We start from the raw sequence: 13,968 nt of genomic DNA, 5'->3' as shown, positions 1-13,968 counted from the left end.
CCAAAAAATAACTAAAATTGGGGCTTTTATTTGGGTTAAAGTTGATTCCTAAGCTCCACAGAGGTTGATGTGTTTAGTTTAGCTTCCTTCCCCAATAAAGTCTGCTTTCACAGGTAAGGTTATGTTCAGGGGCACCTTTTATTCATCCTAATCTTCAAAGAACTCTGAGATTTACATAGAAGTTGGGAGCATATGGAGTCATACAAATATCATTTTAAAAATATTAATTGTGGCCTGCCATACAGCGCAGTCATTCTAGTAAAGTGGGGAGGGGCATTATCTAATGATCAAAGACAAAGACCATGGTGTCTTTTTTTAGGAAAGTGTTTAAAATCCCTAATCTGGAATATTTTGTAAAAGCAGAATCAACTAAAAAGCTATGTTTTTATTCCATTAATGCCTGCATGTCTCTAAAGTTTTGATTTATAGCCATCTCTTGATTGGTATGAACAATGAATCCTATACAGTGGTACTATTTGAAGGTATAATTATGTAAAATACGGTCATTGGTTCTAGTTCAATGGAAATAGGCCATGAAAATTCAAATAATGTGACTATCTCAGGGGAGTCATTATTTGCACTGGCCTGGTTGTATTCTCAATCTAGCCATAATCCATATTTTCATGTTTATTTTCTGTATATATACTTAGAAAATTCAGATGTTACTCACAAAATGGGTTATTGACGACATAAGGACTTGTGTGTATGTACACACACACACACACACACACACACACACACACACACATACACACACAAACTGACAGAGAATCATAGAATTTTAGACCTAGAAGTAATCTTAGAAATTGTGGAGTCTATCCATCTCATTGAGGAAACTGAGACTCAGAGAGGTGAACTTACTTGTCAGAGGTCATACAACTAGTCAGGAGCAGAGCCAGCACTGAAATCTAAGTCTCCTAATTCCTAACCCAGTGTTATTTCTTCTATACTATGCATCTATGTTTAGGAATACACTGCAACCCCTAGGTACACATAGCATTTTCTAATCATTCTTATGCACTTCAAAACGTTAATAAATGAGATTATGGATATGATTTAAGAAATTACAAAAAATACTTAAAATCAAAGATATTAAATAATTGGCCAACTACATTAGAAAAATGCACACAGAATATTCTTAGTTGAGATCTCATGACAAACATAAATCGAGCAATAGCTGATGAGATGGATAACTATCTAAGGGCTAGCACACCAGATCAGAGTCCATATCAGCTAAAAGAAGTAAAATTGGTTACAAGATTGTTTTGTAGGGTTTCTAAAATTATACTTATATCTGAAATTATCAAAGATTAAAAAATTTCAAACTTCAGAGATTTTATGAAGACCCTGATGTACTCTTTCATTACTGTTTAAGGTAACTTTTTGTGAATGGCTTTTTTTTCTTTTTTAAGGAAAGTTTGATGCCATGTAAAAACAAAATCTTTTGAAAAACAGTCAGCATAGTCTAAAGAGAGTTATAGTGAAGTAGGGTTAATTGATAAGGCAACTTATTTAGAGCATGTGAACTGAAAATATTCATCGGAGAAAGCAGGTTCATAAACATGCTCCAAACACTCTTCCAAAAATCATTTAAATAATGGCAAAGAACACCAACTCAGATGGAATTCTCACAGGCCAGTAATTACTTAATATTTTTCTTATTATTCCAAAAGTTGACCTGCAAGAAGGAATTAAAGGGAATTTGTCTCAAGCTTACTGAAAGATCAAGAGCTCTATGTGCCAACACTAAATTAAAAGTGCCTGTTGTGGGGTTCTGTTTCCTGCTCCCCCTTTAAAATTGGAAAAAAATTTAAAAATATATTTTGCCTGTGACAGTGAATATGAAAGAAGTTCTCACCCTTAAAACCAGCAGCATTGGTTTTCCAGTCATTAGCGCTCAAATGTCCTGCACGGGAAGTCCTTACAATAACATGCTGCACATCTCTCCAGGTCAGAAACGGACTGGGAAAAGACAAGGCAAAAATCATTGTACCAAAAAAAAAAGATGGGGGAAGCAGAGAGTCACAAGCAATTCAAAAAGCAAAATCAAAATGGCAGAAGGACTGAAAACAATGGATTGGGGCTTTCTGTTTAGGATTAACATTTTGCTGAATTCTCTATCCATTCTCACTCAACATGGAGAATGATATTAGCTTGTGAGTGGGCAAAAAAATGGCTCCTGGATTTAAGAAGCCACTGTATGTAGTTTGATAGACCTTAAAAAAATTAAAAGAAAATGCCTCATTAAGTGTATCCAATCTTAATAAAACAGACCCTGAATGACACATCTTTCACCTCTGCACAAGGGTCTGCACTAGTTAGTGGCAAATTACATCAAGGTTTTCTTCAAAGCATTCCTATAGAGGTTAACAATAGATTTGTCTTTTTGTAATCATCTATTGCCCAAACCTGCACTTGTTGATTGGGTAACCAGGCAAATGGATTTATACTGCCTGTGAGAGCTTTGTATTTATTGGTTTATCCATAGGCAGAAAGTGATAAATAATGGAAAAGGCCCAGTTGATTCTTCCTGGCAGGTCAATGAGTTTTATTCAAGAACAGAAAAGTTTGGTATTAAACTCTGGACTTCAAGACACAGGTCTACATTTTTGGGAAGGCTTACTTTATTTACAATGAGGTGTCTTATTTTTCTTATTACATTTTTATACCCATTTGCCATAGCATACAGAACTAATATATAATAGACAAGGAAACTAGTGGAAAGGAGATTATTTCTGATGGAGAACTACAACCATCAAGTAATCCCACTAATAATAGATATCAAGGGGAAAACACGTCCATAGTCCCATGATTGGGGCTTATTTCTAAGGATATATTAAATGTAGCTTTTCAAGAAGTGAAAAAATTTCAGATGTGTTTACAGACACATCTGAAGGATGAAACAGAAATTCTGAATACTTAATGATTTATTTTTCACTGAACTCATGGTGTCCTACAGAGCTTTTACAAGTAATTCTGACATCTGTTGTAAATTCAGTTGGGGAGTGGGTGGTGGTATAGGGTCATAACACAGAGATAGCCCTTTCTCAAAAGGCACAATTGCACTAGAAGAGGGGAAGGCCAATCTCTCAGATAGTCTGGCCCCACCCCCGTTGGCATGGCTAACAAGTAACCTCTCTTCCCTCCCTCCTCCCCACAACCTATGGCAAGAAGGGGTGTGGAAGTGACACTAGGTAGGGTAAAGCTGTGGGGGAAAGCATGGTGAAAGAGATGAGTTGATTCTCAGGAAGGCACCATGTGGCATGGAGGCAATCTCCATTTGTCCTAGGAGGCATGAGGACAGAAGGCTGGAAGAGCACCTTGGGAAGAGGTGATCCCAACCCACCTCAGATACCAGTACCTTAGGGCAAAATCTCAACCATCCTGACCTTGTTACAACTCCTCTCTCTCTCCTTAGAGATCACAGGGCTATAGATTTAGAGCTAGAAGGGACTTTAGAGTTAATTAGGTCTAAGACTCTCATTTTACAGAAGAAATCAAAGCACAGAAAAGGTAACATGGCTGAGTATTTCAGGCAAGATCCAAACCTGGGACTTTCTGACTCCAAGTCCAGCATTCTAGTCACTACACCACTCTGGTGGCTTGATTTGTTATTAAACTAAGGAGACTGGCTGTGTGCATATGTGTGTGTTGTGTGTGTGTGTGTGTGTGTGTGTGTGTGTGTGTGTGCGCGCGTGTGAGAGAGAGAGAGAGAGAGAGAGAATGTAGAGTGTCCACTCTCCCAGTGTTTGATCAGAGAAGAATTGGACTTGATTATAGAAGAATGGACTGGGAGCTTAGAGAAGAGAAGACATTTGCTATTCTAAGACATCTTAAGGGAACGAACCATAGTTTGTGCACCTGAATAAGGAAACGTATCTCTAGGTACTGAAAAATCCTAAATATATTTTTTAATCTCTATCTCACATTGTTTCCTTGAATACTAAAAAAAAAAATCTTTAGGACTTCACTTATAATTTTTATGTACTTGATATATTGATTCTGACTGTAGTGATTATAACCATAAAGGTTAAATGCACGAGATATAGTAATGTAGAGGCAAGATGAGAGAGAAGACTGGGTGTTGGTCTTGGATTCAGAAAGGCTTGGGTTTGAATCATACCCTCTATACTTACTATCTGGGTAGCTTACCCTTAGTAAAGTTGTGTGATTTCTCTCAGCTTCAGTACACTCCCCTAGAACTTATCTACTCAGTCAGAGTTCCCTAGGATCCTTCCCAAATGTGTAGTTCATAGATCTAGAAAGGACCTCAGAGGTCAGCTGGCCTAATCCTTCATTTTTTAGATGAGGAAAGGGAGGCTTAAGGGACATTTAGTGACTTGCCCAAGTCTATACAGGTAATAAGTGTCAGAGATGGAATTTGAACCCAGGTCCACTGACACCAGAGCCGAGGGTATTCCCACATTACCATAGGTTACTAGTCCTTTCTCTCCTAAATAGTAACAGAACTTTATTTTACCCGTTCATTCTCTGTCTGGTATGCTGCCCTTGGTTAACCTATAGAAGAGGGAACTGGGGGTAAAGGAATGTCTTGAGGAAAACTGATATCTTTGCTTTTTTTAAGCTTTTCTGGGGGAAAAAAATTCTTCAGTAGAACTTCCATTTCTAAAGAGATACCTTTAAAATTTTTTTTAAAATTATGAACTTAACTAACACCAAATAAAGGGAGTATTTACGTACAAATAGTAGAACAGAGAGGATCTCTGCAAATCTCTATTATGTATAGTTTGCCTTTCTTTTTAAATATATAGTAGATTTAACATGTAATTTTCAAAGCCATTGCGCTTGTCCATGAATCCTTCTGGCCTTCCTTCTAGTCTCTCTTGTCATTAAAAGAAAAAAATGTCTAATGACCCTTCCTTTTCTAAAGAGATTTGAAAGAGGAGACTAGGAAGTAGTAAGGTTGCCCATGAATTCCAAGATTAATAAATTTATGATAATAATAGAAGCCAAATGCACAAATTTGGAAAACAAGGAGAAACATCCTAAAAGAGTGAGCATTAAGTATTTTCCTCTGTCCCAGCTTTGCCAATAACCTCTTTTAGAATTAAAAACAGGGAATACCCTAATATTCTTAGGAGAAAGGAAAGTAACTTGTAAGCAGATAGAGTACAGGAGTTAGGAGGGAGCACTTAGTATTTTATTCTGTCCCAGTTTTGCCATTAACCTCTTTTAGACTTAAAAACAGGTAATAATCTTTCTAATTTTCTTAGGAGTAAGAAAGGTAACTTGTAAGTAGATAGAGAACAGGAGTTAGGAAGATGTGGGTTCAAATCCCACCTCAGGAACTTAGTAGATTATGACCCTAAGCAAGTCACCTAACCTCTCTGCACCTCAGTTTCTTCATCTGTAAAAAGAAGGATTTGTATTCTATGACTTCTAGGGTCTCTTCAAGTTTGCTATAGAGATGGTGCTGACACGATCCTGCATGTGACAGGAACAGTGAAGGGCTAGCCAGGCAGAAGGACTTTTGCCCTGGAAAATGAATAGCTTGTTTGGGACCTTTAATGATTAATTCAGAATGAACTTAATAGATTCAGTACATTAATGCCATTAAAATTGGAAAATAAGTCAAGAGGCTATTATGATCATTGATTCCATCACCTAGTGAACCAGTCCCCTCTGACACATAACCTCTTTCGATTCCCCTACCTCAGTACCGATTCAAAAAAGTGCATTCCTTCATCCATAAAAAAGCCAGTTTAAGATGTAGTGAAAGTCTATTATAAAATAAGTACATTTCAGCCTTTGACTTATAATACAACACAATCCCCTTAAACCAAGAATAATACAATATTTTAATGTACTTTTTCCAGTCAAAATTGATTCAAAGAAAGTAACCAAGAAAAGCACTCCTGGATTTAATCTAAGAGATATCAGTTTGGGAATCTCTCCACCCCCCCCCCCCAAAAAAAAAGCAATAGTGGATAAGACCTAGGGAACTATGTGAGACACATCTAGGTTTAAATGACATGCTCAGGGTCATATGACTAAGTCTTACTGACTTCAAGCTCAGCATTCTAGCTTCTATACCATGCTGACCTGATTCATTTAATTTACATATTGTTTAAATTTTTCTGGTGTTTTCTACCATATTTAGCATATATTAAACTACACATATCAAGATCCACTTATTAGGAATTTATCCCTTAAGAAGAAAACCAGGATCCCTATGATACAAAGTACAGTGGAAAGAACGGTGACTTTGGAGTCATTGGAAAAAGAGGGGAGCTGGCGATAGTGTTTTGTTGCCTAAAGGAAAAAAAAAGAAATAAAAGAAGATCTTTAAACTCCACCTCTGACACTTCCTACACATGTGACTTTTCTCTGGGCCTCAATTTCCTATCTGTAAAATGAAGAAATCAGACTAGATGCCCTCTGAGTTCCCCTGCAGCTTTTCATCTATGCTCCTATTAATTCTTACATAATTATATCTGACCGAAAGATAGTTTAATGTACCCAAACACCAAATAAAGGATAATATCTCCCATACTTTAACAGCAATGGTTAGTTTGGTTTGGGAAATCTCCTGTATTCAACTTAGCTTGAATAAAGGAGGCACTTGCTTTCACGCTAAGTTGCATGAAGTCATTCTTAGAGTGCATGCGATTAGAAAGGAGAAATGAGGTTTAGGGAATTAAAACTGTGGAAGGAAAACAGAAGGAATTAAACTGACATCATAAGCTCCATAGCCTCAAACTTGCCTAAATTGTATACTATCTAAAGAAAAAAAGACAATGAGGGAAACAAACAAGTTTGGGATCAAAGTTTCTACCTTGTCTGAAGTCAACCCATTAGCTCAGAGAAGATCAGCAAATTGTCTTTTCATCACATTTCTTAAGTACATATATAATTAATGTCCTGAGGAGATACTTGTCCATATATTTATCTGATGTACATTTATAGAATTTCTAATAAGGTCCCAAGGCCATCCAAGTGTATATCTGCTGCCTTTCTACCTATATTTGTCCTCACAATACTCAGGGACCTCAGATGATACCCAAGTAGAAATTACTATACATCTCAAAAAGTTAAGGATTAAAAGCAGCGACCACCCACGATTCTGGGAGATTGATCATGAAGCATGCTACCTACCTCCTGACAGAGGGTCAAAAGATCCAAGGTGCAGAATGAGGCATATTTTCAGGCACAGCCAATGGATGAATTTGTTTTGCTTGATTTTACTTATTTGTTACAAGAATGGTGTTTTTTTTTTTTCTTTCGAGGAGGGATTTGGAAAAAGAGGAGAGCCGGCAATAGTGTTTTGTTGGCCAAGGGGAAAAAAGAAATAAAAAAGGGTCTTTGAAGCACCTTAAAAAAACATATAAGAAGGTGGGTATGGTGGCCCATACCTTTAATGCATGCTACCCAAGAGGCTGAGGCTGGTGGATCACTTACGCTTAGGAATTCTAAATTGTAGAAGGGCTAAGCTGATTGGGCATCTGTGCTAAGTCCAGTTTCAATTGGGAAAGGTCCTGGGAGTGAAAGGTTCACCAGCCCACCTAAGGAGGGGTAAGTCTGGTGCTTAGCAGAATAAATACTACTATATAATAGGTACGTAATATATGCTTATCGACTGGCTGAACTGACCAAGGTTGAAAACAGAGCTGGTAAAAACTTCCTTGCTGATCAACAGAAAGAATTTATAAGAAAATGCAAACAAGCAGAACAAATTTGAAAAGAACATGTTTTATCATTAATTTAAAAAAATAAGATATATGTAGTATAGATTTATGGTTTCACATACATTTTTCTATTTTATTTCACATATGGAAATAATCTCCCTTTGGGGGTGTTGCTCAAATTCAAAATTTTTAAAAATATTTTAATTTAAAAATAAATTATAATTTTTTTTAAAGATTAGGAATTAGTTTAATATATGAGAAGAGAGAAAGAGAAGTATCATGCTGTAGTGGATAAAGAGATAGTTTCCGAAGCAGAAAGAATTGTGTTTACATCCCTCTGATACATATTGGCTGTGTAGCCATGGGCAAGTTGCCAAGTCTATAAAAATTTTAGGGAAAGTGTCAATTTGTACTAGTGGGGGGAGTTTCTTATGCAACATTCACTAGACTGATGAAATCACTAATCTGACTTTTTTAACGGAAAAAGAATGAAAAGGGGGAAATGGAGACACCCTTTATGGAAGGTGCCACGCAAATGTGGTGGAAATGGAAAGCATCTTGAAGATCGGTTCCCCTTGACAAATAAACGGCTCTAGAGAAGACCTGGATTATCAGGTAATCAGTCTTAGTCTGTCTCAGTCTCACCACCAACAGGTGGCAGCATGGAGAAATCAAAGGCTGTCAGGAAAGGTGAAAACACTAGACAGGTGAGAGTATTTAATAATCCCTTGCAACCCCTATGCCAATCATTTTCCATCACACAGAATAGGGTTAGGATCCGTTACCCCAATACACTTAAGCCTAAAATCTATACTAACACAAAAAATTTTACAGTTGTCTACAGAATTTGGGCAAATACTGATGAAAAAAAAAACTATAAATAAATATTGATTAAATGCCTATTCTGCTGGGAATACAAAAAGAGGCAAAAGACAGTTCTTGATTTCACGATGGCATAATTTAATGATGACTAAATAGGGTTCCAAATATAGTTAATTAGTTGCAAACTTGGGAACTGTGAATGTATGGGATCATAGCTTTAGAGCTGAAATGAACTTAAGGATCATTTAGTCCAACTCTATTTTTTTCAGATGAAGAAATTGAGGCCCCAAGAGGAAAAGTGAGAAACAGTTGGGTGGCACAGTAGATAAAGCATTGGACCTGGAGGCCATTAGACTTGAGATCAAATATAGCCTTAGACACTAGCTTCGTGACTGTGGACAAGTCACTTCACCTCTCTTTCAGTTTTCTCATTTATAAAATGGGGATGATAGTAGGACCAACCTCGAAAGGTTGTGGGGAGGAATAAATGAGTTAAAGTGCTTTATAAACCTGGAATCCCTATATAAATGCTTTCTGTGATTATTACTTATAGTACTAGCTAACATTTATATAGCTCTATGTTCCAGGCACTGTGCTAAGCACTTTATATTTATTATCTTATTTGATCCTCACAAGGTAGAGGCTATCATTATTCCCATTTAATAGAAGAGGAAATAGAGGCTAAGTGCCTTGCCCATCTAGTAAGGGTCTGAGTCTGGATTTGAACTTAGAATTTCCTGATTCCAGGCCAGGGTGCTCTGTCGGGTGCTCCATTGCACCACCTAGTGGTACTGCTGCTGCTGCTGCTGCCACCTCACATTCTAAGGAGCAGTGACATTAGAATCCAGGTCTCCTTATTTGAGAGCAAGGGTTGAGGCCACCATACAGCATAGGAAGGCATGTGCTTTGCTTTAAATGATCTGGGTAGGAGAGACAAAACCACATGGTGAACTGACTAGGCTGCTGTTGGGAAACTGGCCCAGTAAATCACATATAACATATTGTGTATTCTCCCTTATTTCACACATTTACCCTGATATATTTTGACTTACCATTCACTCTTACATAATTTTCCACAGAATTTATAGGCAGACTATCTTTTCTGGTCTGTTTTTAGGTGCTAAGAGCCTAGATTTGAGCACATTATAAGGCTAAAAGAGTAATTAAACCTCAGGAAAAAAACAGTACAGTCCATCACCATTAAGTGTGTAATCTCCCATGGTATCCTTACAATTTTGCATTGATTCACTGCCTGGCTTAGGTCATGTTCCTCTCCTCACTGAACCCTAACTGAACTGTACCCCCAAACCCTTCCAATTTCCAGCTTCAGAAACAGGACAATTAATGGCGCTATGTCTATCTCATATTTATGCAGCACTTTGGTTCTGAGCAGTTCATGGACCTTAATTCTCTCAGTAGCAGGTCTGGAGGAAGTAAGGAATGTCCCAAGAGAGGCATTTTGCATAGGCTTTCTTTCCGCATCTATCAATGAAATTGCTAGGAGTTTTATGAAAAAGAAGTATCTCTCCCTTAGAGTTGTTCAACCTAATCTTGCAGTGTTAAGAATCAAAAGTTGGTAGTAAATCTTTGCTTTCAAACCCTTGGAGGCTCACACATCTTAGCAGGCCCCATTGAGATGGATTTCTGATCTCCTTTATCCTACGACATCCCCAAGGTGCAGAATCATGCCCATTCATGTCTTCACATTCTGTGCTACTCTTATTCATGTCCTTCAATAAATCTTCCACAGGGGGTCCACCCACATGGTAGTTGCCTTTCTCCAGATCTTTTAATCCTATTTTTCACACTTTTTTTTGGTGGGGGTGGGGTTGGGGAGTGGGTGTGTGTGGGGGAGTAGGGTGTGTGGGGGAAAGTAGGGACATTTCAGGTCTTTTGTTGTTGTTTAGAACTATAAATTTATTGGGCTTTTTTTTTTAAAAGAACTTCAAGTATAGAAGCTTCCTTCACTAATGCAAATCTAGAACTCCTCTGGACCCTAAGGGCTTAGAGTTACCTGGGGGCCCTAAGACTGACATAGTCATGTCATATAGCTCATATGTGTTACAGGTAGGACCTGATCCCCAAACTCCCTGACTGCAACATCTCACTATGTCATGATGCATTTGCACATTTATTGAAAAAAAAGTTGAACAAGCAGTTCTGCTCAAAAAGCTAGCAGATACTTTTTTTTTTCAAAATCAAACACTTCTCACACTAATTCCAAAGCACCTGAGTAACACGGAGAGAACTAAAAGGTTAAGTGCCATGCCCAGAGTTGCACAGCCTCTAAGTGTTAGAGATATAGAGATAGTAGTTGAAGCCAGGTGTTTCTGTTCTTCTTAATTCCATGTCTAACATTCTATTCCCCCCCCCCCTCTCTCTCCCTCTCCCCTGCTCCCTCCTTCTCTCTCTCTCTCTCTCTCTCTCTCTCTCTCTCTCTCTCTCCTCTCTCTCTCTCTCTCTCTCTCTCTCTGTCTCTTTCTATCTCTATCTATATGTCTATATCTATATATCTTAGATTCAGCTATAGATACATCTATGTAATACATATGTAATATATGGGTGTATACCAGTCTATATTCATACATGTACACATAGAGATAAATATATGTTTATACACACACAAAGAAGTATGCATTGTGTCTTTATACTATGTACCTACTTGTCTCCTCTGATAGAATATAAGCTCCTTGAGGGCAGGGACTGTTTCATTTTTTTGTGATTATTTACTAGTATAGTGCCTGGCATTGAACTATTTAGTGTATATTAAGTATATGGGAGATACTTAATAAATGTTTGTTGCTTAATTGATAACAGAGAAAGGTGTCCCCCTGAACCCTAAAAAAGAATGAAGCAAGCATTAAGAAAAGTAGCAGCAACAATTTCAGACAATGAAAAGTTTCCTAAATTGGGTAACTATCCGGAATAAAAGAATCATCCAGAGTCTAGTGAAATGGTCAGGTTTTATCCACACCAGTTATAATACAGAAGCATACCACAACAATCAACAGGAAAGAAAATTAGGTTTAAAAAAATTTTAACCAGTTAATGATGAGCTAAATGGTTAGTTTCCTGGCTCTTTGACAGCAGTTGGTCTACACCAGTCACCTTCTATGTTTCTCGAGAATGAACAAAAAGGAAATGGGAGCAAGTAGCCATGAAATTAATGTCGTTGTACTGATGCTACGAAATCAGTAATCATATGAAAGGATTCATGTTGAGTCAGAAACAAAACAAACAACAACAAAAAGAGGCAAAAGTCAGCCGAAGGCCTACTGAAATTTGTAAAAGTTACTGGCGTTGGAGCAACTCCATGCAAATAAGTAGAAATACAAGAAAAAGGAAAGAGAATACAGGAAGGGAAGAGGGATCTCCTTAGTCAGTAGATGGAGTAGGTAATTAGAAAAGATCAATAGAACATTATCCCTCATTACCACCAGCAACGGAACTCTGATTAAGGAGTGTGTGTGTGTGTGTGTGTGTGTATGTGTGTGTTTGTATGTATTTAAAAATCTTATTACAAAAATTGGAGGCGTGCGATTAACACACTTCCATGTACTACAGATTTGGAAATGGGACTTTGATATTGAGAAGAAGCTCAATTACCTGTGATCCATTTCATTCAGGAGCCAGACTGAGAAAAAGGAAAGGAACAAGGAGATAGAAAGTTGTTTTGGTCCTACCTGGAAATGTAGATATTGTTTCAGACCCTTGTCAGATGCACTCTTGAATGAACAAAGCATAGAGGAAACTTGTTCTTTAAACATACTTAAGGAAAATATAGTACCCCTAAAGTGTACAAAGACTAAATGGTGTCATGTAATCTGAAGGTGTCAGGGTTGTGTTGTTGTTTGTTTCTCGTAAACCCTAGGTTATATTTGAATATTTTTGTTGTAACAACCTGAAACATCATGAATACATTTTTTTCTGAAAGCTACAAAGATAAATTATACTTCTTGGTCAAACCCCAATCAACTATTACTTCTCCCAGAATTCTTGTTGCGTAAGTCCTCGTCCAGATAGTGTGACATTCAGACAGACACAATTCTCTTCGTCTCTCCTTCTGTCTCTCTTTCTCTATCTCTGTGTCTCTGTCTCTGTCTCTCTGTCTCTGTCTCTCTCTCTCTCTCTCACACACACACACACACACACACACACACACACACACACCCCTATCATTTTTAAACTGGATTACGTGACTTATACTCAGCACTACCCTGATTCCTAACTTTCTTTTTAAAAATATTTTCTTGTGGATATTCTGTGATACAATTGATTGAGGTTCCAGAGTTTCTGATTCTTTCAATCAGCCAAAAGGAATCCATTTCTGGCCCTCAACTGCTATTTCAAAGTTTGTAAATCCTTGACAAGATGAAAAGCATGACAACAAGTGAGCTATTACTCTGGGCTCATCCTCCACCTAACTACGAATAATAAGGAACACGAGCTATCAAAATCATTGGCAACACGTCTTAGCGCCTATGTGGCACTTTTCTTTCCAGCTGCTAGTACCTTTTCCCGCTCCACAAATTCACCTTGTATCTATTTTGTAAATGTTTTCGTATATATTTACTTATGCAGCTGCTAGAATAGCATATTATATATATATATGTATATATCTATATCTATATATCTATAGAATAGAATATAAACACAAGACACTCATCTCCTAAGTCTGGGCATTTTCACTGGCCGTCCCCTTTGCCTGGAATTCCCTCCCTCCTCATTTTTGCCTTCTGACTTTCTTGGCTTTCTTCAAATCTTAGCAATAGTCTTGACTTTTCTAATAAGCCTTTCCTGATCTTCCTTAACCTTAGTGCCTTCTCTCTGAAATCATCTCCCAGTTATCTTGGATATCGCTTCTTTGTACACAGTTGTTTACATGTGTCTCCCCGGCCCCCCCCCCCCCCCCCCCCCCGCCCCCGCTAGATTCTGAGCTTCTCGAGAGTAGGGGCTATTTTCCTCCCCTTTCTTTGTATCCCTAGCACTTAGCATAACATCTTCCAAGTACACAATAGGTACTTAATAAATTCTTGTTGACATATTGGGGATTAATTCTTTATTTGCTTTGCCCCCAGTGCCTAGAACAAAGTAGGCACTTAATAAATGCGTGTTGAGTGATTTATTTCTCAGATAAAACTAGCTCAGCTGTGTTATTTGAGTCACTAAGTACTAGTGTTATTTTTACTTTTATTTCTCTGCCAAACCTGGTGCTAAAAAATAACAAAATGGGTGTTCAAGCCTTAGTCATTGGTTTATCATCCATTACACTGTTGACAAATTTTATATGATAGATAGGAATCAGGAAGTGCCAGTGTGAGTTTCGAGACTAAGCAGAGAATGCTCTTGATCCCATCTCCTTTCTCCAGCAGATTGCCCTTTTAATCTTGCCATCCTTCTCTCTAAACCTTCATTTCTCTCTATCTGGTTCCTTCTCTACTACCTTCAAACATTTTGAGTCTCCCCAATCATTAAAAAACCTTCACTAGACCCGTCCAAT

At 37.7% G+C, this 13,968-nt stretch overlaps 1 protein-coding gene across 1 annotated transcript in view; it reads right to left on the bottom strand.

Moving 5' to 3' along the window:
* Window positions 1-13,968, bottom strand: part of PCSK5 (proprotein convertase subtilisin/kexin type 5) — a 618,746-nt gene that overhangs the window by 277,914 nt on the left and 326,864 nt on the right. Inside the window, 1 exon segment of the mRNA XM_036741047.1 lies at window positions 1,859-1,962. Coding sequence (XP_036596942.1) covers window positions 1,859-1,962 — 104 coding nt within the window.

Source organism: Trichosurus vulpecula, chromosome 1 (assembly GCF_011100635.1).
Source record: "Trichosurus vulpecula isolate mTriVul1 chromosome 1, mTriVul1.pri, whole genome shotgun sequence".
Classification (NCBI taxonomy): Eukaryota; Metazoa; Chordata; class Mammalia; order Diprotodontia; family Phalangeridae; genus Trichosurus; species Trichosurus vulpecula.
This window is presented reverse-complemented; position numbering and strand designations above follow the sequence as displayed.